A 24468-nucleotide genomic window follows, 5' to 3' on the forward strand; every position below is an offset into this window, starting at 1 on the left:
GATAAATACAAAAGAATAATTAATGAAATAATTAATATTGGAAATGGTTGGACAATTAGAAATATAAATATATATATATATATATATATATGTATATATATATAATAGAACTTAAATTATACTCTTATAAATTACAATCAGACATGGTGCGCATACATCAGTTTTCTTACATTCTATATAATAATAAAATAGCTGATAGGAAACATGAATTGAAGCGAGACAAAAAAAAAATTCATGCTTCGAGTATTCACATTATTTTTTATAATAGTGAACAATGATATCACAGTCTTTTTTGTTAACAATACATCACACAACTATTTATCTACCGCCACTAGTGCTATTTGATATTTTTACATTTTTCAATTACTGTTTTTTTTTTTTTTAAATATTTTCTTTTAATCATCGTTATTATTACATATTTTGAAAAATAAATTTATACGATTTTATTATCGAGTTTTATCATATGGAAAAATAATTTTTCATATTAAACAGTATTATGAATAAGAAGATTTAAAAATTAAGAATATGTTATAATTTGCGCGCCAGTCTTTAATAAACTTTTACAAACATATCTTAATATTTAATCAACTATTCGTGTAAATATGAATATTTTATAATCAAGGCAAAAATAAACAATATTCATGAAGGCCAAAATTCGCACTTTAACTTAACTAATTAAGTTGTCTGATAAATTAATTGATAATTAATACAATAAATCATTTTACTGTAATATAATGACTTGTCACTTTAATTATTTATTAAGAAGCGTTTTATATTTCTCTTATGAGCCTTTTTGATAAGTATGAATTAACTATTCTACGCCATGAGCGAAAATCATTACAAGACCGGGTTCAACCATCATGTCTACAGGCATATGTGTGTTGTCACAGTAAAGAACTAGGACAGCTTGTTTACCAGGAACACGTTTGCACACATAGTTTTCATACTGACGTCGAGAATTCTGTCTAGTTTCTAATGAACTCAATCCAGGTGGCCATTTTCTCTCGTGACAATTTTCCATTAACTCATCGATTACATGTGGAGGACAGTTATATTCTGATAGTGTTCTTTTAATCATTGTCTGTAATTAAAATTGAACAATTATTATTATTTTTGGTCATTGAATTTCATATTTTTATTTATTTATTTAATTAATATTAAAAAAATAAATGTATTTTAGAGCTTCATTTTCAAGATGATACTCAAAATTCATCGATTAATTAGTAATATTTGATAAAAATACCTGAAGAAGTTCATCTGGAGTAGAAATCATACCACCCCATCTGGTTACTCGTGCACGAGGAAGAGTCGCAGACCATCTAACAACTTCATCACGTTCCATTTGATCAGCTATTGCACGCATTGCTGGATTAGATACTCTCATAGCCCGCATGAAATCTTTTAACAAATTAATCTCTCTTCTTTGTTCATTTATTTGAAATTGTTGTTCGCTCAATTCTCTCTTCATATCACTCAATTTTTGATGTTGTGATTGAATGAGACTTCTTAATTCTCTCACACAATTGTGATTTTTTAACTCATCTTTAGGAATAATAAGACTACAACCTTGTTCACAAGGTACTGGTCTTTTAGGATTATATTCACATTCTTCTAAATGTGTTAAAAGGTTATCAAGCTTTACAACAGCTTGGCATCCGTACACTGTGTTGTCACAATTAATACAAAGTCGAGCTAGAAGATTTCGCAGTATTCTTGGAACTGGTCTTAACTGTGCTGGTGTAATTGGTGTTCTATCCAAAGGACATGTTGGTTGTCTACTGATCCATTCGTTAATACAACTTCGACAAAAAGCATGTTCACATGCTGCAGCCTGTAACACATCACTCACCTACCGGTCTTTAGATACTGCATAGCTTTAAAAATTTTAACTTGATTAAAAACACCAATGCTTATTTCATTAAAATTATCAGTCATCTATAAGCTTTACTATTTAAATTCTGTAACGTGCAAAAAAAAATCTATCGCCAATATTTAGCAATAATTGGGAAACATATCAAATTAAAAAACTTAAAAAATGATAAATAACTTTTTATTATGTAATTACTCATTAAACATTATATTATAGAGAGTTTTTACTAAATAAAAATTAAAAATTACTTGTTTTAAGCATTGGCGTTCTCAAATTAAAATAAATCGTGGATATTTAAAGAGAAAATAATAATCGATATTAAACAATTCTAATACCTGAACTGGATCCTCTAAAACTCCTGAGCAAATTGGACAAATAAGTTCTTCGTCAACTTCTCCTTGAAATCTATTAATGTCAAACCCCATATTTGTAAAACAATTTATAGTTTTAGATTTTGTAAATAAGTCGTAAATTTTTCTTTAGAGTTTTGAGGTTATGAGTGAAATTGTTATCTTCATAACAAATTTTAAAGATTTTTTTATGTTTGTTTAATTATCATGTATAATTTAAGGTTATTTTGGCACGCGAAGAATGGTTAAAATATAGTAACTAATTATTAACTATTTTAAATAGTCTTTTTAAATGCATCTTTAATCAATCTGTAAAATAATTAAAAATTTAAGATTATTATACACAGAAAAAATTAAAAAAGGGCTAATAATCTTAGCTGTTTCATGTCACTTTTTTTGCTTTAACTTTATGACTCCCACCTGGTCTAACAACTTCTTAAAAGACGTATCCAAAAGTCGACCAAATGGTTCTAATTTTTAAATTTTCTTTAACGTAATTAGTTACGACAATTAAAGTAAAAAAATAAGAAACACTAAAGACACTGAACAACGACGTATTTACAATTTCAAATCTTTTGCGTCATCATGAAAAGAAAAAACTTTTCCGAAAAGTTCACTGATAAAAGTAAGTTTTTATGCACCTTTCAGCACAAATTGTAGATCTAAAATACTTTGCAGATTGCTACCAAAATGATCAGTCATTGAAAACGAGTTTTGCAAGTGTTGTTTTCCACGGGAGAAAGTGCTGAATATCGATTCCTTTTTCGGAGTCAATTCTTTCGCAACAAAATAGATGGCGCTAAATTGTGCTAAATTAGCGCGCATTTTCAAAGTTTAACTGCGCAGTTAAATGCATGCAAATGTCTTCAGTTAAAAGCTAAAGATTTAACGAATTAAATAATGCTTTTATCGTGAGCTTGACAAACAAATTTTTAAAAAATTATTCAATCTTATCAAAATATTATATCTAATTTTTAAAAAATTTTAAATATATATTTACAAATAATATTATTTTTATTATAAATTCCATAAGTGCCCATATTTTATCATTTTGGATTTACAACATGTTATCTTTCAATAGGCTATTTGACTAATTTTTCAGCATTTTTCAAATAATCATTACAATTTTCGTTAATTATAATGATGATTATAACTGATTGTTATGAATGATCCCAAAAAAGTCATCTGCGTTGTTGTCAATACAAGAGAGTATTCATCAGACATAGATAAATAAATAAAACAGAAATTAGTTCATGTTGAAGAACATTCAGATGATTGAAAGTTGATCCCTATTATTCAATACAATCTTTTATCAGTTTTTTGATAAAATGAAAGGTAAGACAATGATTGGCTTGCCAATCTGTGCGAAATATATAAAGATAAGACACATTGATAATCGAGCAACATTCCATGTATTCACTTGATGCATAAAATTATTCTGCATTCTCTACATAAACACTCTTAATCGGTGTAAGTGCAATCCAAGTTTTACGAAATATTTATAATTCATGGTAACAACTTATATCCTTCCTGCTTTATTATCATTATTATTAAACTTATCTTGATTCTTGTTTCCAGTGAAAAACTATAAAAATTGAAAATTAGCCATGGATGGAGATAACACATCTGGGTCAACATTACAAAGGGGTGAGAATTATTTTTTTTATTGATATTCTTTGAAGGAAAAATTATTTTAACAACTTAACTTTATTTTTGAGATAAATAAAGTTATTTTCTTTCTGTTCTGCAGGTGAACATATAGAACCTGAAGTAAAGGTAAGGTTTATTTATTTATTATTTTACATATTTACTGACAATAATTTTCTTCAAGATAATAAATATGACTATTTCATACTAGAGAAAAGATAAAGAATTTTCTTAGTGGCAATGAAATAAAATATTACTGACCTTGACATAATCTAGCAATTCATGAACCTATTCATTTTTATTTACACATTTAAAACTTGAAAGGAATTTATTATAATTACTATTGTAATTGGTGCTAACTTTTTCACATCATGAAGCTCATCAGATTGAATCTTATGAAATATTCTTTATTAATACATCTCAAGTATTTTTAATATCTTATTAATAAAATATTCACAATCAATTTAGACGTTGATACACTATGTAATATTATGATTATCTTTCCATTCTATGGTAATTTTTATTGTCATTAGATCACTTAATGATTACAACAAATTTTATTTCATGTGTTATAGTTTAATATTACTTATTATTAACACGTAAAATTCAGATAAAAATATTTATTTTCATGGTAGTATTAACTATCTTTTAATAAACATGATCAAATCTCTATTGATTACATTGATGAAGGAAAACTCTGATGATATCAAAAAGGAAGTCCTGTCTCTAGATTCAAATCTCTCTTATCAATGTTAATTCATTTTTGGGGAAGAACAAAAAAAATATACTCGTCATCAAAGGGGAATTTTTCAATAATACAATTAAAAACAATAAATTTTAATTTTTAAAAATATTTTTAAACTCTGTTTCATATAATTATGACGTGAACTTTATCATTCCTAACGTAAGATTAGTGATATAATTTAAAAGATAGTTGACAGATTATTGACCTCAATGTTAAGAACCTCTACTACTACTAGAAATTATAATTATTGAGATTGATTAGCTTTTTACGCTTCATTGATATCTTGTCTGTACTTTCTACTCCGTAGCTAATATTCAATTTTATCATCAATCATGTAACCAAAGTTGATGAATTCATATATCTTCCAGAAGTACTTTCTCTCTATATCATCACAGCTTACCTCTTTGAAAATTATTATTGAATGAAAAGCAAAAAAAAAACATGAGTGATTAGTTAATTCATTCATAAACCATTTGAATAAATAACTTCCATTATAATTCATATTCAATAAGTGATAAAGTTTGTATGAAGAATAAATTGTTAAGTCAAGCTGGTTATCCCCACATAAGACTGGTCTCACATCGGCCTTCGACATACTGATACTTTAACTCAGTTCCCACTATTGCTTACATTGTTAGTTGTATTGTTGGTTTGGTAACGTGCGGTTGATATTGTGTCTCTTGTAAAAATACATCTATATGATGAATACAATGATAAGGAAATAGTAAATAATTATTAGAAAATTGTTCAACAAACTGTTATAAATTAGATACAAAATTGGAGCAACTCTTTAATGAAAAAAAGAAAAAAATATACTTGAATTAATTTTATAATTGAATTATTTTTAAGTCATTTGCATAAAAACAAACTACTGAATTATTTGTTATATTTATTATTGTGTTTAGTAATATAAACTATTTAAAAAATGAGTGAAAAAGGTGTTGTAGAAAAGGTAATATTTATATACTACTTTTCTTCCTATAATTTTTGCTAATAATTGTTACAACAATTTCGATTATGAAATAATAATTATTTATATATACATAGATGCTGTTGAATGCATGTCAACTTATCAGTCATGACGAATTTCAGTTAACTATCAATTAAATACCTGTCAGATAATATTAGCTATTTGATTATATCGTTTTTCAAACTCTAAAAAGCCAATAAATATCAAAACTTTTATAATTAGAAATCATAGTTGAGTAATTGAGGATACTCAGTCTCCAATAAAGTAAATGAAAATATCATCACTTAAAAACATTCTTTGAGAGGCTGTTCTTTTATCATTTTTTTTATATGACTCACAATTAGTGAACAATGAATAATCATGTTTTTATACGATTGATTTGATTTTGATTCATCATTGAATTTAATCTTATTTAAATCAGTGCTCTTTCCTTGATATTTTTTGGTTAAATTTCTCTGTAAAATAGAACAGTTAGAAATAGAAACATTAATTATAGAAAATATTAAACATTAAAAATTAACAAATAAGTTAGACACTCTAATTTTCAAAATTAGTTAGATTAATCACAATCTCTCGACACGTCTGCTTTCTTTTGTTGATTGAAAGATGCCAATACTTATCCACTTGTTAGCAAAGGTATGAGTAGAGGTCAAATACTTGACGAGAAAGGCATTGAATTCTTATTAAAATGTATCAGACGTTTGTGATTTCTGGACATTTATAGATACACACATACTTCCTTCATGACTGATCATGTCTAGTTTCTATAAAAAAAAAAGAAAAAAACAAAGATTAATAAATGAAAATTTACTTATAAAATAATTAAAGAAAAGATCGTGACGTAAATGTGGAATAATAAATTTTTATAATGAATGAAATAAAGATTAGATATTTAATATTGGTCTTTAACTGCAAGATTAAGTGAAAATAGTTTGGTTAATGATAAATTTTTCTGACACTTGATAATTCAAAACGATGAAAAAATATTATGAAAACACATATTCAAGTTCAATTAAACATAAACTCATGATAAATTTCACTTAGATAATTGATGAAATAATTAATAATATTTTTAAATTTTAATATTGTCTTAGGTTATAATATAAAGGTCATATTGTAGATAATCAAAATGAATGTTTATTTTTAAATATCTTTAGATAAAAGAGAATTTTAATTAATAATTACATCAATTATTACAGAAACTCAAGTATCCAAAGTCCGTCTTCTTTATTGTGAGCAATGAATTCTGTGAACGATTTTCATTTTATGGGTTACGAAGTAAGATATTTTTTTACACATTTGTCTATTCTTAATGAAAGACAAGATTTATTGACAATATAATTCTTCTGAAAATAACAAATTGAAGAAAATGAAACAGAATGATGATGGATGATAGTTTAATGATCTTTTTAATTAATACTACTTCAACAATCATCTGTATTATAGTAAGAATTGATTCTGTATAAGTTAACTTTTATTTCAACTATTATGCTTTATTATCTATGTTTTGAAAGATAATTTTATCAATTAATTATTAATGTTTTTAATTATTTTTAACTTAGTAGTATTGAAATAACTTTATTATATCAGTAAAGTAAACTCTAACATGAAAGAATCTGTAGAAAAAAAAAGAATAATAAACATCAGAAATTTTTAAAACAAAAGTTAAATTAAACTAAATGATAAGAGAAAGGAAAATGATGAATTAAATGATTAATACATATATTTGTTTTAGCTATTTTGGCCCTTTATCTCAAAACAAAGTTGGAGTACAGCTATGATACATCTACCGTAATCTATCATGTCTTTATAATGCTGGTGTACTTTTTTCCACTATTTGGTGCAATAATAGCCGATTCATTACTAGGAAAATTTAAAACAATATTATATCTCAGTATTGTTTATGCTATTGGCCAGCTTTTATTATCAGCTAGTGCAGCACCAACATTTGGATTACCAATGAGGTAAGTAAGTACTGTTCAAAGGACTCGTGCCACTTTCGGTGAGATTTCACCATACATAATTATCATACTATTATATAAACACAGCAACATGCTACGTTAACTCAAGATTCATCGCTTAATTATCATTGAACCTGTTTTTTCTTCAACATAAGAGAGTTTATGTAAAGGACCTTCATTATGATTGTTTTTATAATTTTATTTGTTATTATGTAACTTTACTTGACATACAAAAATTATTACTAATAATCATGAATTTTTAATTAAAACAATACAATTTTTTTTTTACACAGAGAATTTTCGTTAATTGGATTATTTCTAATTGCAATTGGTTCTGGAGGAATAAAACCATGTGTAGCAGCTTTTGGTGGTGATCAATTCATCCTTCCACAACAGGAAAAATACTTAGCAATGTTCTTTTCAGTATTTTATTTTTCAATTAATTCTGGATCATTGGTATCAACTTTCCTTACACCTGAATTACGAAATGGAGTTAAATGTTTTGGTGATACTACTTGTTACTCAATAGCATTTTTTGTACCTGCAGTCCTCATGATAGTTTCTATAGGTAATTTATTAATATTTTATCTTTTTATCATAATTTATAAAACAAGCAAATAAATAATTAAATCGTTATATTTAATGTTCTAGTTGTATTCCTATTTGGAAAACCAATGTACAGAATGAAAAAACCTGAAGGCAATGTGATCTTGAGTGTTACGAAATGTATTTCAGTAAGTGATAAATATTGATTAATAAAAATTTATTTAATCGATAAATTTTTGACATAATACTATTTTATATTATTACAGTACGCAGTTTATAAAAAAGTAAAATCAAGCAAAGTAAATCGTCAACATTGGCTAGATCATGCTGATGATAAATATGACATTGAACTAATAAGTAATATTAAATCAACATTGAAAATTTTGACATTATTTATTCCTCTTCCATTTTTCTGGGCACTTTTTGATCAACAAGCCTCTCGATGGACTTTTCAAGCAACAAGAATGGATGGTCAGATGGGAAGTTATATCTTTAAAGCAGATCAAGTACAAGTTATTAACCCATTATTCATTGTTATTTTTATTCCCATCTTTGAGACATGTATTTATCCAGTAATGGCTAAAATTAAATTTATAAATACACCTCTCAAAAAAATGACGACTGGTGGCTTTTTAGCAGCTGTATCTTTTATTATCTCTGGTCTCGTTGAACTACAACTTGAGGTTAATACTTTTATGTTTAAATATCATATCAATTATTTTATTCTTAAAAGACAAATTATTTTTTAATTTTTTTTTCTTAGACAACGTATCCAATTTTACCGTCAGAGGGATTAGGACAATTAAGGGTATTTAATCCTACAAATTGTTCTATTGGATTTAATGTTAATAATCATACATATGATATACCAGCTATGGGAATGTGGGTTGATAATAATATTGTTGTAAAAGACGAAATAACTTTGAACTATTCCACCAATTTTTCAATTTGTGGCATCAAAGACCCACAACAAGGTATGTAAATACAAAAAAAAACTTTTTTTAAATTACATATACATCAAAATCAAACCTACGGTTAAATAATGATGTCTCTTGTCATCTCAATATTACTTTATATTGATTTATATATATTCTGGTTTAGGTAATCTTAATGTTATTGAGAAGAAAGCCATGTCTTATGTCTTAATACCTGATTTAACACCTTACAAATATGAAGATAGTGTAAATAAAACAGATTCTGGTAATCCTGTCATCAGAGTACTTACTTATAATACTTTAGAAAATAATCGAACAACTATGGTGGACATAGTTAAAAAGGATAAAACTATATTAACTTTTTCGACCAATAGTTTAGCACCTCAAGTAGTGAATCATACTACAATAGCAGAGCTTGATCCAGGAACATATGAAGTAAAAGTTAATGGAATAGTTAGAAAAGAAATTACTGTAAAACTTGGTGGTGTTTATACGTTGGAAATTTATGTTCCTTCAAAAGATCTAGTTGAAGTTAATTCAATTACTGTTACTGAACCAAATTCAATGCATATACTTTGGATGATACCGCAATTCATTATTATTACAATGGGAGAAGTGATGTTTTCAATTACTGGCTTAGAATTTGCCTTCACTCAGGCTCCTATTAGTATGAAGTCTATACTTCAGGCTGGCTGGTTGTTCACCGTTGCTTTTGGTAATCTCATAGTTGTCATCATTGCAGAAGCGAAAATTTTTGAACGGCAGGTAAAGTTACGACAATTTTCTAATTATTAATGATAGATTTGAAATAAAATTAGATTAGCAAGATGACATAAACTCATGAAAATTGTTTACAGGCATTAGAATTTTTCCTTTTCGCTGGGCTGATGATAGTTGACATGTTAATATTTGCTGTTATGGCAAAATGCTACAAATATGTTGAATTAATTGATAATAATAGTGATATTGATGAAGATATGGATGTAAGAAATAGCTTGGCATTGAAGGACCAAGGTGGACAAACTAATCCAAGTTTTGTTAAAAATGATTAATTAATCACATTGTATATTTTTTAAACCTCTTTTTTATATTTGTTTTTATTGTAAAATAAATTTTTAAAATTTTAATAATATTTGAGATATTTTTAAACAGTATTTGTTTATCTAATAATCTGAATGTATGTAAATAGCAAACAAAATTTCGAATGCAATAATAAAAGTATTTAATACAAAAGAAAGATTGTTTGTAAAGTGTAAAATATTCATTAAATTATGTTGTATACTATGAATTTCATAATAAAATAAAAATATTTTGGATTCAATTTTTCATTTTCAAATAATGAAGAAAACCTATTCATTTGTTAATAATAATCAATAATAGTTAATGATAATATTCTTTATGTTGTATTTTATAGAATGTTTTTTTTAAAAATTTACTAATAATTTTTTGCGAAATCATCTCCAACTATAGATCAAAAGTAATTTTCCTTTTAGAAAAAAAAATAAGTGGGATTTCATCATCTTTACTAAAATCACTATACACAACACTAAATACTAAATTTAATGCTTCTTTGTTAGTACAATTGTTTCACATTTTAAACATAAATTTTTACAATGAAAGAAGTAAATAAAACAATCATCAACCGCACACGTTGTTGATAATGTTGTGCTTTAAGATCATATGTACAATCTATGCTATATATGATCCCTCTTGTGCTTTTAATTTCTGCGTAAGTGTTTGCTCATATGTAAATGTTTACATAAAATATTTGCACACTAAGCATTTTACTGAAAAATTTTTCAATTCAATAATGTCCATCTTTTTTTTGAAATTTGTAAATCAAATTTAAGATTAGATGGCGTAATTGTCTTCGAATGAAATATACATGAATGGCTCTCTTATTTTTTTTGCAGAAACTAGCATTCGATATAAACATTACGTCATTGTAGTCTGTAATGTAGACAGTTCATCACTCATTATCATCAAACAATAATTTTTTTCTTTCAAGTTATTAACTATTTTTAGAAATATTTTTAAATTAACAAATCTACTGAAGTGTAAAATTTTATTGATTATATATTTTTTATAACTTTTATCTATTGTTTCCAACAACATTGTTAATTCATTATTTTTTTATCATTTCAGTCTTTCAAGATGTGGCAACAAAAATTAAAGTTTTATAACAAATGGAAAAACTATCAATGGAGTGTGCTAAATAATTTTTATCGATCATTATTAAATTCGCGTTCCATTCATGTATCAGCTAATCAATTAAACGAAACAAATCATGGTAATGACATATTACCCCAAGATAAACAAGTTGTCATATGTGGAGGTGGTGTAATGGGAGCAGCTGTAGCTTACCATCTAGCTATTGCAGGTTGGGGGTCTCGTACTATTTTAGTAGATAGTGGAAGGTCAGTGATCTTGATTAATCTAAAAGTAATCATTTATTTGTAAGATGATTGATAAAATTTTATTATTTAGAATTGGCGAAGGTGCTACTTGGCATACCTCTGGTTTAGTGGGAGCATTCAAACCTTCCTTATTTCAAGTGAAACTTACTCAAGACAGTATTTCACTTTATAAAGAATTTGAAGAAAAGGGTTTAGATACTGGTTGGAAACAATGTGGAAGCTTATGTCTAGCTAGAACTAGAGATAGGATGACAACATTTAGACGAATGAAAGCACAATCTGTGTAAGTTTTGTTTTTTTTTTAATTAACTGAAGTTTCATTACATATAAAATTTTTAATATTTAATCTTTCAAAAATTATAGATCGAGAAATATTGAATGCTATCTAGTGACTCCTCAAGAAATTTCAAATTTATGTCCACTACTAAAAGTAGATGATTTAGTTGGTGGTATTTGGATTCCTGGTGATGGTGTTGCAGATCCTTATCAAACATGTTTAAGTTTATTACAGGAAGCTAAAAAGCACGGTAAATATTAGTAAAATTATCTCTCTTTTGACTATATTAATTTATTTTATTTGTTTTCTATAATTTTAGGTGTTTCTGTTTACGAAAATTGTCAAGTAACAAAAATCATGAGTACGAATGGGAGAGTATCTAAAGTAGAAACATCACGTGGCAGTGTTGACTGTGAATATTTTGTTAATTGTGCCGGATTTTGGGCCAGAAATATTGGAAAATGCAGTGATCCTTACGTTAAGGTAATTGACTTTGTAAAATTAATCATAAATCTATTTATAAATAATTAAAAATAATTAATCAATCAATAATTAATAGGTTCCCTTACATCCTGTAGAACATTACTATTTACATACACAAAAAATTCCAGGATTAGATCCAATGACTCCTGTAATAAGAGATCTGGACGGTTTTATTTATTTTCGTGAGAATGAAGGACGATTGCTAGCAGGTGGATTTGAGCCTGATGCAAAACCAGCTTTTGAAGATGGATCAATTCCTGGTTAGACTTGAATGTAAATTTTTCTACTCAAAATTAAACTTTGTTAAATTTTTTAAGTTCATTTATGTTCAATAACTTTTGAAATAGTAACTTATTGAATTTAATAAATAAATAAACACATATATATTGAAGAATAATATCGTATGTTAATGAATTATTTTATTTTCAGAAAGTATAGCTGAAAGAATTTTACCCGAAGATTGGGATCATTTTCATGTTCTCCTTGAGCAAATGCTCCATCGTATTCCAAGTATGGGCGATGCTCAGTTAGATAAGCTATGTAATCGACCAGAGGCTTTTTCTCCCGATTGTAAATGGATTGTTGGAGAAGCACCAGAAATGAAAAATTATTATATAGCAGCAGGAATGAAGACAATTGGAGTATCAGCAGCTGGAGGAGTTGGTAGAGCTACTGCTGAGCTTATAATTAATGGATCAACATCATTAGATATGTATGAACTTGAGGTTTCGCGGTTTTTGGGTCTTCATAATAACAGAAAATTTTTACGAGATCGAGTCCGAGAAGTCCCTAGTGTGCATTATGCATTGCAATATCCATATTTAGAATTTCAAACTGGACGTAATCTAAGAATGTCTCCAATTTATCCAAAACTTAAAGCGGCTGGTGCTGTATTTGGACAAGTTATGGGATATGAAAGACCTTCATGGTTTGAACCAGATCATGAAGTTGGTAGTTATTTTATAATACAATTTATACTTATCCATTACATTTAAAATTAATCCAAATTAGTTTTATTTCTATCTTTAATTATCTTTTTATTCATTTAGATTTAGATCCCATTGATGAATTTGAAAATTATAAAATCGCATACACAAATACATTTGGTAAACCACCGTGGTTTGATCATGTGGCTCGAGAGTATGCTGCTTGCCGAGAAACAATTGGTCTGAGTGATTATTCGTCTTTTACAAAAATCGATTTGTGGGTAAGACAAAATATTTATTAATTATAAAATAAAATAACATGTAGATCAAGTTAAAAATCTTTCTGGGAAATGTTTCTAGTCCAATGGAACAGAAGTAGTGGATTTACTTCAATATCTATGCTCTAACGACGTCGATGTACCAGTAGGGAATGTTATTCATACAGGAATGCAAAACCATCGAGGTGGATATGAGAATGATTGTAGTTTAGCTAGAATTGCCCATAATCAGTAAGTTATCTGATCAGTTTTATGAGTTTTAATAAATATACATATATAGACTAAAGAATAAATTTTTATTTAGCTACATGATGATAGCACCATCAATTCAACAAACTCGTTGTAAGCACTGGATTAAACGACATTTACCTTCAGATGGATCTGTTGCTGTATCTGATGTAACTTCAGCCTACACAGCAATTTGTATTATAGGACCAGCAACCAGACAATTATTAGCTGAACTAACTGATACAGATCTTAGTCCAAAAAACTTCCCTTTTTTTACTTTTAAAGAACTTGATGTTGGATTAGCTACTGGAATAAGAACTATGAATCTAACTCACACTGGTGAACTTGGCTATGTTTTATATATTCCAAATGAGGTAAACATCAAACACCTTTAAATTACTAAGATTTTTAATTAATTACATGAAATAATTTTAGTTTGCTCTTCATGTATATACAAGACTGGTAGAAGCAGGAGAAAAATATAATATTAAACATGCTGGATATTACGCCACTCGTGCCTTACGAGTAGAAAAATTTTATGCCTTTTGGGGCCAAGACTTGGATACTTTTACTACTCCGTTAGAATGTGGACGTGCTTGGCGAGTAAAATTTGACGTAAGTTTCATTAAAGGAAAATGATAACTTATTGATTAAATATATCAATGTACTATTTAATTATAGAAAGACATAAATTTTATCGGCCGTGATGCTTTATTGAAGCAACGAGAGATTGGTGTTAAACGTAGATACATTCAGCTTTTACTAATTGATCATGATGTTGATTTTGATACATGGTGTTGGGGTGGAGAACCTATTTATCGTAATGGAAAATATTGTGGCATGACAACTACCACAGGATATGGATACACTTTTAGAAGCCAAGTAATTATTAATTTTTTTTTATAGTACGTAAAATATTATGAATAGATAATAATGTAAATTTTGTTTTATCATCAAATGAAGGTATGTCTTGGATTCATTGAAAATTTAGATGAAAAAGGGAAACCTCAGCAAGTATCAAATGAATATGTTTTATCTGGAGACTATGAAGTAGATGTAGCCGGTATAAGATATCGAGCTAAATGTCATCTACATAGTCCAAATCTTCCAACAAAGTTCCCAGACAAAGAACGAGATTCTTATCATGCAACACGAGATCAAATCACATCTCGATAAGTTATTTATCTTCCAATTTGTACAAACTGTGTGTATAGAACAAAAAAAAAAAGTAAATAATACATTTTTTTTTCTTCCTTTCTAATATTCATAAAAATTGATATATTGATAATAAATGTGATTATTAAATATTTGATCTTTTGTGTATGAATTATTTTAGATACTAGTATTAAACCTGTGCCATTTATTATGAGGAAATACAGTAAATACTAAATTCAAACAAAAATAAAAAAATTTTCTAAATTATATAAAGTCTATGAACACCATTGTTAACTTGAATCTTAATATAGATATCTAGTGTTTTTTTTGACACTGATAATAATTTTGTACTGAAATAATTATTGTATATAAAATACGTTTCAGTTTCCTTAATCAACACTTTATAAGAAAGACACAATTTTTGAAGCTTCGTACTACGACGTAGAGCTCCTTAATTTTTTTTCTATTTTTTTACAGGTGAGTGACATTTTTATTAAAATATTAACATATTAATTAATATTTAGCCTTACATATTTTATAATATACTTAGTTTATATATGTACGATGATTCTATACTTAATTCATCAAACAAAAAAAAAATCTTTCCAAGTTCAATTGTATTATACACACTTAAACATAGCAACTTTATACAGACAATATTGACGATTTTCACTGTACACAAAATCTATGATAATTGATGTAATTTTTTATCACTCTGGTATTTCTGGCTCGGGTGTTGGCTGTACTTGTTTTTGGACCATACATGATCTGGCTACTGATTCAAAGAGCCTGGAAAAAGTTAAAAGAATGAAAATGTATATTCGAATTCTAACGAGGGGGGGGGGAATGAATTAATATAAATACTTACTTTTCGATTTCAGGAGCACAGTGGACAAATTCATGAGTCCAAAATTTATAAGTAGGATTTTTGATGAGTTCAATAAATGTAATCAACAGACCCCAAGGGTGTGGTCTATTAACGATAAGTCGTTCAAGTAATACTCGAGTGATTTGTTCTTGAATAGCTTCAGTGTTAGCTTCAGCAAAAAGATAAAGTAAAGTACAACTGAAGTAATGAGTATGGCTATTTGGATAACGTAATTGATTTGCGATTGCATTCAAAAATAAATAACGTCCTTCAGTATCAAGATCAACTGCTAGATTTTGGAAAATGTCCATATGAGCAGAATGTGCTATTGTTGTCATACTAGGTGTGTGACCTTTATTACGTATAAAAGCTATAGCTTGAGTTCCTACGTAGAGTACTAGAGCATTCATTAATTGAATGTTGTAACGCACTCCAGCTTCCTGAGATACTTGTTGCAAACTACTTCTGAGCTCAGAAAGGAAAGTGACAGGTGCTCTAGCTTTCAGATATGAATCCAATTCCTTTTTGAAGTTCACCGGTTGGATCATTGAAACAAAATTAGTAAGTACACGAGGAGCATGAGCTATTTCTTGAAGCATATCGACTTTCAAATTTGGCGTAAAAGGATCCGGCAGTCTCATATTTCTTGGAAAAGCACTAAGAATTAAATTTCTCATTTGTATGCAGTTTGGTGGTATAGCATCGCAAAATCCATAATGATAATCACATAGGAATTCTGGAAAATCATGAAGAAGTACCAGAAGAACACGAAGAGTTCCTTTGTACAATACAAGAACAGGTTTTGCTAGTTCGGCATTACGAAGATATGGTGCTAGATATTTAAAAAGATCAATCAATAGCTGAGCATACATTCCCCAACATTTTTGTTGAGGAGTAATAGCTAGCATTCGTCCAATAAAAACTCTATGAGAAACAAGTTCTAACCAAGCATAACAAAATCCAGATGCTTTTGCTGGACGTAAAATGTGAAGAGTGTGACAGAAAGCTGTTAACACTTGATAATTTACAGCCTCTAGGACGGGTTCAGGTGCACATAATTCCAAAAATAACATAATGAAAATACGATGGTATGGTAATTGTTGGAAATCAGTTCCTCGCATTTCATGATCTTGAAGTAATACTCCAGCTACGATTCCAAGAACTTTGTTTAGTAAATTTATTTTTGTTGAAGTATTTGTTGAATCACCAGAGTGTTTGACCAGCAATGCCACTAGGCGAACAAAAGCATCAAGAGTTAAGAAACATTTGGCACGTACGGCTGATGGAGCTGCATTAGATTCAGCTAATGCACGATAACAGAGATCAACACACATTTGAGTGCTTAATTTGAAGAATCTCGTAATTAAATCATCAGTTTTCAGAATACCATGAATGTTCATTTGATGAACGAACATTCCAAATGCTTTGGTGGGATCACGAGCATGATTTGGACTGTGATGCATTGTTACCCACTCTCTCAATAAATATTCTGTCTTTTCCATTAAACCTGGAGGGTCGTCAAAGTCACGAGCCTGAAAAATAATAAATATAACAGTAAATATATAGCTCAAAAATATTCGATATAATTTAAGAAACCAAAATTATTTAAAATTTGTATTAAATGATGATAATTTTTATTCTATACAAATAATCAAGAAGCTAGATTTCTTAAATATTTACTTACTCGCACCTGGAGAATTCCAGAATGAATATGAGCTGTTGGACCAGCTGGTGCACGATCAGCAAGTACTCCTGGATCATGATTAGCACGAAGGGATTCCATTAATGATGTAAGTCGGAATAAAGGAATTCCATCAGGTGGTGCTCGATGATGAGCCATTTTAGCAAGGATTTCAACAGTATGGAATAAGTCAGATTCAGTAACATGAGTAGTTTGTCTTTCATCAATTAAATACAACTGTACTAGTTGCATTGCAAATGCTGTAGCCATTGCATTTCCAACATCCATAGCTTGAGCTAGAGCAACATCAAATTGCGGAAAACTAATAAGATGTGATCTTATTAGACAATCAACAGCCTCAAAATTGTATCTAAATTCATCTCTACATTCTGCCCAACAACGAGTTACATGTTTATTTGTCCATTGCATACCATAAGCTCTTGGATCTTGAAGACATTTTAAAATTCTTAAGTGAAGTTCTCGATAACGTAAGACAATTTCTGAATCAGTTACTCCACTAGATATAGTTGGACCATCTAATAAACTTTCAACAGCTTTTTTCAGTAATGCCATTGCAGCACCAGCATCTCGTGATCGTCTAGTAAGAATAATTGATTCTATAAGGCTGTGAAGTGCAGCATGTTGAGGATGTGGAGCAGCAGGTCCCATAGCAGTTAATAATACTTCAACTTCATTTACAAATTTTTCTAACATACTTCCTACTTCATCATTATTAACTGCAGCAGCAGCATAAACAGCCACTTGTTGTGCAGTAGGTACAGCTACTGCAGGATTAGTAGCAAATGCAGTAACAGTAGGTTCTATGATTGGTTTAGGGATAAAAAGAGCTTGAGTTTCTCTTTCAGATAGCGGTAAAAATCCAGGTATATTTCTTGCAAATTCTTCATAAACTGTCATTTGTTGAGGAGTCACACCTCCAGCTTTTAATCGAATTTGTTCTGGCATTCGTTCTGCCTGATACTTAACTACTGGATCAAAGTAACGTCTTCCTTCAGTACGAGCAATTTTTCTAAGTTCTATTTCATTTAATAATCTTTTATCCATTTCAGGCATAGCCTTTTCAATAGCAGTTTTTTGAACAAAAGCACATGCCAATTCCATATTATCAGCTGCTACTATATTTGCAGCCTGTTCAGCAAGTTCTTTTTGCTGTGGAGTTGATCCCATCATTGCTGTTAAAAATGCATTTTTCAAATTACTACTAATTGAAGCTAAAATTTGATCTCTACATGTGATCATTGCCATTCCTGCGGTCAAGTTACGAACCATTTGTCTTGCTGCTGTTCTCATACGATTTTCATCAGGATCTAAAGCAAAATCTTTACGGACAATTTGTTCACTAGTTGTTAAAGCTATTTTTATTGATCTATCAACGACAGGATGGATCCATTCTTGTATAGCTCGTTCCACTGCAGGTCTAATAAATTGTTTCAAGTATGGATGAGTTTGAAGCAGTGTTAACTGGTTATTAATTGTAATATGCTGAGCAATATTAGCAACACCTGTTACACTAATGTCTGTATAGTTAAATCTTGGTTCTGGAGGACCTGTAGGTAATGATGGAGTAGTATTAATGGGTTGTGTTTGTTGAGATACAATAGTTCCAGGAGTTGTAGTTCCAACAAGTTCTTCCACTGGACCCTGTTGTTGCTGTTGTTGTTGTTGCTGCTGCTGTTGCTGTTGCTGCTGCTGCTGCTGCTGTTGTTGTTGTTGTTGCTGCTGCTGCTGTTGTTGTTGCTGCTGCTGCTGTTGACTATTGGCCGATTCAGATTTTTTATTTGGATGAGATAATTGATACTCCAAATTTCTCAATTTTTCTGGATCTTTTAGATAGACGGCCGGTTTTAATTCAGCTACGTCAATACTCAAATTTTTACATAACACTTCAATTTCAAATTTAAGATTTAGTTTTAAATCTGGTTCTTGATGTAATTCAGCCAGTACATTCATTATAGCCATGGTCCATGGATTTGGAGGACGAAAAACACGACTTTTAGCACAACTTTCAAGAACTTTAGCTACAAATGGAACTACATAAAGAAGTTCTTGTTGTCCTTTGTGATAGGCTTCAACGAGTAAACTTTTTAAATCAATATCTACTTGTAAAATGGGTTTATTTCTTCCTAGTGTTAACATTCCTAGCCAGTGACCCAAGTTTTTCAGTAGAGAACGATCAGAAAAATTGGCTATTCCTTTGTCACTTCGTAGTAAGACTTTGATATTTCTAAAAGTTTCTCTGGTAACCATTTTATTTACATCTGGTACTTTAAGACAATCGAGGAAATTCGAATAAAGAACATGAAAATTCAATTCTATACTCGCACGTTTCATCACTAAATATTGAGCCATCCATGGCCAGTATTCTTCAGTTACAATGTCTTTAATTTCATCACATTTTTGCTGCAAGTTAAGTTGACTGAGATTATTAAAAATAAAAGCAGTTTTATCTTGTAATGCTTCAGGTGGCGATGTTATTTTTTCTTCTTTGTCAGTAGCTACTAAAAGAGTATCGATATTGGTTGCATTAGCAATCGATGGTCTAGCTGACAATGATGTTGTCGAAGTTGTTGACGGTTTGACTTGCGTTGTACTCGTTGTAATGGTCGTTGTTGTGATAGTTTTCCAAGCAGTCGTAGGATTTAATACAGCCAATGATTTAGGAAGCACAGGTCCTTGAGGTCGTGTTGGTGGTTCTTGTCCTTGTAATCCATATTCAACATATTCCATTAAATGAGCAGGAAATTCACTAAAATGTTGAATAGCTCTTACGTGTTCACAATAAGTTTGATACTCCTTCAATCTACCTTTAAATCTATCAAGAGCAGCAATACCAAAATAGTACATTTTACTACCTTCTGGCTTGCGTAAAGCATCTAAAACAAATCTCAAAGCAAGTCCAAGAGTCATATAACTGTTTACTAAACCACGCTCAATAATTCCTCCAAACAATTGAGCCGTAATATGAAGTTCTTTTTCAGGATATTGAGGAAAAAATCTATATTCTTCAAATAGATTACGTAAAATACAATTAAATACTTCACGTTCTCGTTTGCTATCTGAATCTTGAAACTTTTTTAAGATATCAAGTACTTCGTCAATCGATAGAGTTTGATGAGGAGAATGATTATATATTCCCATAAAATAACTATTAGCTTCATCCTCAATTTCTTTTGATACATTTTGAGCCATGTCAGGAAATAGACTGGACGTTTCAGGAAGTCGAGTTTTTTCTAAGCCTGTAGGAGGGCCAAGACGACCAACACCACCAATCGTAGCTGTTCCTGGTATCACTGCAGGACCTTGAGTACCAACTGGTCCTGAATGAAGTTGAGAAGACAATGGTAACATTGGAAATGGATTTGGAGATGGCCCCATTAAACGTGATGGTGATCCTGGTGTTGATACTAATGGACCCAGTGCTCCTGGAAGATTAAATGCTGAACTACTTGATGGTCCAAGACTGGATCCAAGATTCATTGAAGCCAGGCCTGTACTTAAATTTCCTAAAGTGTCAATGGATTTTGATGAAAATAAAGGTGCAGCCAATTTCACTTGATTAAATGGATCTAAAACTGGATGTCTGAGGACTCCTGGAGGAGGAGGTCTATTTATATTAGCTTTGTTCAACATCATACTACAATTATTAATCATTGTCATTATAGCATCGGAACACTCTTGAGAAAAATTTCCTGCACAAACTTGTAAACAAGCTAACATAGTTGTCAATGTTTCTTGAGGCAGTTGACTAGCTTTTGGAACCATTGCATCTTCTTTAAGTCCTGGACTCATTACTTGAGGACATCTTCTTTGCAGGAATTTAATTGAAGCAGCTACAAATGCTTCACCATGATCACGAATCTTATCAGTGAACCATTTTTCAAGCTTTAAATATTCACGTCGCGATGCCAAGCATGCGAGATCAATAACAAATGGAAAAGACTGAGCCTTTAAGAGTGCAGTGAGAGCTTTAAGATCTTGTGCAACATCTAAAATACGTGATAACCGAGTTTGATCATGATCTCCTCGAAGATACCACTCTGCCATTGAGTGCATAATTATTGTCTTTATTTTTACATTATTAGCATGCCAGGCATGATGAAGGATTACTGCTGAATTTGGATGATTTCCAAGGAATATAGGCATGAGAGTACCTAACAATTCTTGACGAAGAATTGTAATTGGTGGATTTATCTGGAGTAATGCAAGTACAAGAACGTCTGGACAGTGTTGAATAGGCCATTTGAATATTTCTTGAACTTGTCCATAAAGTCCTCTCTCTGCCAAATGTAATAAGAGTTCTACGACATTTAATGACCGCCAAGTTTGTGCTTCTTTACTATCACTTTCAGGTGCTGCTTTCAAACCATCTATTGTCACTGAATGATATGGATAATCAGCAAAGCAAAAGATGTCTGGATTTTTTAAAATTTGTTGAATGAGAGAAAATTGTCCTTCAAAGTTATCCCAATGACGATAAAATAATTCCACTGGAAATACGTCTAAAGGATAACCCTGATGTTGTAAACCAAGTCTTAAACCAGTTATCAATAGATTTAAACTTTGACGATCTTTAATATGGAAATCCGTGTGGTCTAACTTTACTATAACTTCGTTCCAAGACAAAGTTGATTGTATCTCCTTTAAAGCTTGTACGAATACTTCAACATTCCAATTATTGAGTGAATTTCCATCAGAAGTTTTGTCTTTGTTAGTTTCAGAGTTATTTGATGAATTTCCCCAAAAATTTTCTTCTATACTATTACAGGCACGAGCCATGTGAGAAAGAATTCGAGCTACAGTCAAAGGTGAGATCTCTCGAGTCCCTAAACCTGTTAAAGTTGATTTGCATTCATCCACATTGTTTGTAAATGTGGGTCCTAGCTCCATCACAAACTCTACAAAAGAGTTTGGATCCTGTAACAATAAATTCATGATAAAATTTTTTCATTCACTAGGATAAATTTTTAAACAATTGATCAATTATATTGTAAAATAATTAAAATTAATTTACCATTTGATTATTAGCCATGGTTGAATGGTCTAATATATTTTTATCACTTTCAGGATATAATAGTGGTGCAAGCACCACTGGTGCTAATTTTCGGGGAAAATTGTGTCTCAAATGTTTGAGAAATTGTTCTTTTAATTCAAATGAAATTTCAAATTTCTGTAAATTATTCAAAGTTTCACTGAGAATGTAATGTAAAACTTGAGGTGATGAAATATGAATACCTCCTGCTTTGTTTTTACTATTAGTGTCTGAGTTGATATAATTTTTCACTAAGTCAGGTAGTTTTTTTCTTATATTTTCTAATGCTAATGTTCTTATTTCTTTATTTTCAGATTGTCTTAAAGCAAGAGAAAACACAATTTCTTGAAGTAAAGTTAACTCAAATACACGTTTTAATTGTAAAAAAAAATTTGGCGATGGTTCGAGTGCCTAAAAAAATAAAGGCTTTTATTAAAATGATGAAGCAATAGTTTTTAAAATTACTTTAAATGAAATAAAATTAGCAACTTAATCCTTCTTTACCTTCTGCTGATTGAGGGGATGGTCAATAGCGTAGGTTAAGAGAATCACCAATGACGGTTTGTCCAAAAGATCCACGAAAATTTTCTTAAAATATTGGACTTGGTAATAATCTCTGGAGCTAAAATTTGGAGTTTCTTCTGTACTAAAGTTGATAAGGGAAAACAAACAACGGAGCAAGTGTTTGTCCGCTTCTAGGCCTTTCCACCGCACTAACTAGGACATAAATACAATTTTGGAGATTTCCCGTGCATGCTTGGATAATTATTAAATTTTTTAACAAAGCTTCAAGCAATAGAGGTTATTTTCACACATACCAATGACTTTATAAATATAAAATTATATAAATTAACGGTAAATAACATAGACAAAAATTTCAAAATACTTGAAAAACTTAACTTATAAAGGTTTGCTCTTAATAAAAGATTATATAGAATAAAAACAAGTATTAGTTTGTGAGAAACGGAAGTATATGCGAAGGAATGATGGGAAATAATATCTTGATCGACAAAGAGATTTAAGATCTCAAACTATGCACATGGCGAACTATTTGCTTAGATAAGGTTATAATCATTCATAAAGTTAATATTTATTTCTACTTACAACTGAAATTTCTTCAAGATTTGCTTGATAATTTTCCTTATTTAAATTAGAAGTAAGATAATCAATTTGTGATAAAGTAAAAGATAATGAATCTAGGTTCATAGTTCCATGAATACAACCTTGGAAGCTTCAAACGCATTTGAAGCTTTCCTCGGTAACCACGATTTTTTGCTTTTCCAGTTTTTGTCCTCGTTAAAAGCATGAAAACTACATTTATACAATCTTATGACCAACATCGGAGATCGATATATTTAGTTACGATTTCAATTTAATGCCATCGCTAATTATAAACGAGATTAAATGATATATTTAGAAGACTTCATAAGATATAGAATTAAGATATCACACTATCACTAAGCAAAAAATGAGACTCCAGACTCACTCGACACCTTTTTTTTTAACGAAAACTGTACGTTTTGTCTGGACGATTTTTGCCCTCAACACTCGCGCGTTTACCGGTTGGTCCGTCTTTCTTCACTAAGTCCGTCCCGGTAGATTGCGCACTTACAGCGTCACACAAAATTCACTTATTCACCTTTTTACAATCAATTTAATTGTCTTTTAAATAATCAAAACTACTTTCTTACTATCACACAAAGTTTATATACATAAAATTGTTTTTAAAATTGACTTATAAATAACTGAGATCTTTACAAAAATCATACACATCTCACTGTGTCAAGTTACAGCAGCCATAAAGATATTGTTACGTTGAACATCCGTTAGGGTGCACTCGTGTTATTTTTTTTTTTTAAATAATTTTTTCAAAAATAATTGTGTAATTGCATTGGATTAGTATTTTAATTAATTAAAAAATATTTATTGATCATAAAAAAAATTTAAACAAGAATATAAATTATTTCTATTCAAAAAATTTAACTAAGAAAAATAATTAAAGAATATTTTTCTTTATTTTTTTATAAAATATAAATAATCTATAATTTATTTGAATATCCCGCGAAAAATATCGAATACAC

The 24468-nt window shown here is 29.6% G+C and overlaps 4 protein-coding genes across 10 annotated transcripts; 2 read left to right on the forward strand and 2 right to left on the reverse strand.

The window, feature by feature from the left end:
• Positions 1–69: 69 nt before the first annotated feature.
• Positions 70–2927, reverse strand: elgi (E3 ubiquitin-protein ligase NRDP1 elgi). 2 transcript variants are annotated; one of them, XM_035090652.1, is made up of 4 exons: positions 2641–2927; positions 2206–2529; positions 1244–1831; positions 70–1081 (listed from the first exon to the last, which is right to left on the reverse strand). In XM_035090652.1, exons 2-4 carry the CDS (start codon positions 2293–2295, stop codon positions 812–814), a joined length of 948 nt encoding a protein of 315 aa, XP_034946543.1. In that variant the 5' UTR covers positions 2296–2529; positions 2641–2927; the 3' UTR covers positions 70–811. The 2 variants fall into 2 exon arrangements, with proteins under 2 accessions (XP_034946543.1, XP_034946536.1); XM_035090645.1 differs by having other exon boundaries at positions 71–1081; positions 1244–1849.
• A 643-nt stretch (positions 2928–3570) lies between these two features.
• Positions 3571–10173, forward strand: LOC118070972 (peptide transporter family 1). 3 transcript variants are annotated; one of them, XM_035089889.1, is made up of 11 exons: positions 3571–3690; positions 3799–3867; positions 3971–3996; positions 6782–6860; positions 7318–7546; positions 7837–8111; positions 8195–8277; positions 8356–8772; positions 8853–9063; positions 9191–9789; positions 9882–10173. In XM_035089889.1, exons 2-11 carry the CDS (start codon positions 3828–3830, stop codon positions 10074–10076), a joined length of 2154 nt encoding a protein of 717 aa, XP_034945780.1. In that variant the 5' UTR covers positions 3571–3690; positions 3799–3827; the 3' UTR covers positions 10077–10173. The 3 variants fall into 3 exon arrangements, with proteins under 3 accessions (XP_034945780.1, XP_034945789.1, XP_034945797.1); XM_035089898.1 differs by having other exon boundaries at positions 3658–3731; XM_035089906.1 differs by lacking the exons at positions 3571–3690; positions 3799–3867; positions 3971–3996 and adding an exon at positions 5174–5564.
• A 774-nt stretch (positions 10174–10947) lies between these two features.
• Positions 10948–14945, forward strand: LOC118071452 (pyruvate dehydrogenase phosphatase regulatory subunit, mitochondrial). The gene is made up of 13 exons (XM_035090621.1): positions 10948–11081; positions 11170–11441; positions 11512–11724; positions 11805–11968; positions 12038–12201; positions 12278–12461; positions 12631–13152; positions 13251–13408; positions 13488–13636; positions 13710–14007; positions 14069–14248; positions 14315–14515; positions 14597–14945. The coding sequence occupies exons 2-13, from the start codon at positions 11179–11181 to the stop codon at positions 14807–14809; spliced, it is 2709 nt and encodes a 902-aa protein (XP_034946512.1). The 5' UTR covers positions 10948–11081; positions 11170–11178; the 3' UTR covers positions 14810–14945.
• Positions 14946–15172: 227 nt separating this feature from the next.
• On the reverse strand, positions 15173–24185 carry Not1 (CCR4-NOT transcription complex subunit 1). 4 transcript variants are annotated; one of them, XM_035091457.1, is made up of 7 exons: positions 23492–24185; positions 22892–23009; positions 22591–22813; positions 22370–22525; positions 17341–22272; positions 15657–17188; positions 15173–15577 (listed from the first exon to the last, which is right to left on the reverse strand). In XM_035091457.1, the coding sequence occupies exons 4-7, from the start codon at positions 22385–22387 to the stop codon at positions 15499–15501; spliced, it is 6561 nt and encodes a 2186-aa protein (XP_034947348.1). In that variant the 5' UTR covers positions 22388–22525; positions 22591–22813; positions 22892–23009; positions 23492–24185; the 3' UTR covers positions 15173–15498. The 4 variants fall into 4 exon arrangements, with proteins under 4 accessions (XP_034947348.1, XP_034947339.1, XP_034947365.1 ...); XM_035091448.1 differs by having other exon boundaries at positions 22370–22798; positions 22892–23104; XM_035091474.1 differs by having other exon boundaries at positions 22370–22798; positions 23492–23515.
• Between the last annotated feature and the right edge of the window lie 283 nt (positions 24186–24468).

This window comes from Chelonus insularis, unplaced genomic scaffold, assembly GCF_013357705.1.
Source record: "Chelonus insularis isolate UGA/USDA-ARS -01 unplaced genomic scaffold, ASM1335770v1 contig_130_pilon, whole genome shotgun sequence".
Lineage (NCBI taxonomy): Eukaryota > Metazoa > Arthropoda > Insecta > Hymenoptera > Braconidae > Chelonus > Chelonus insularis.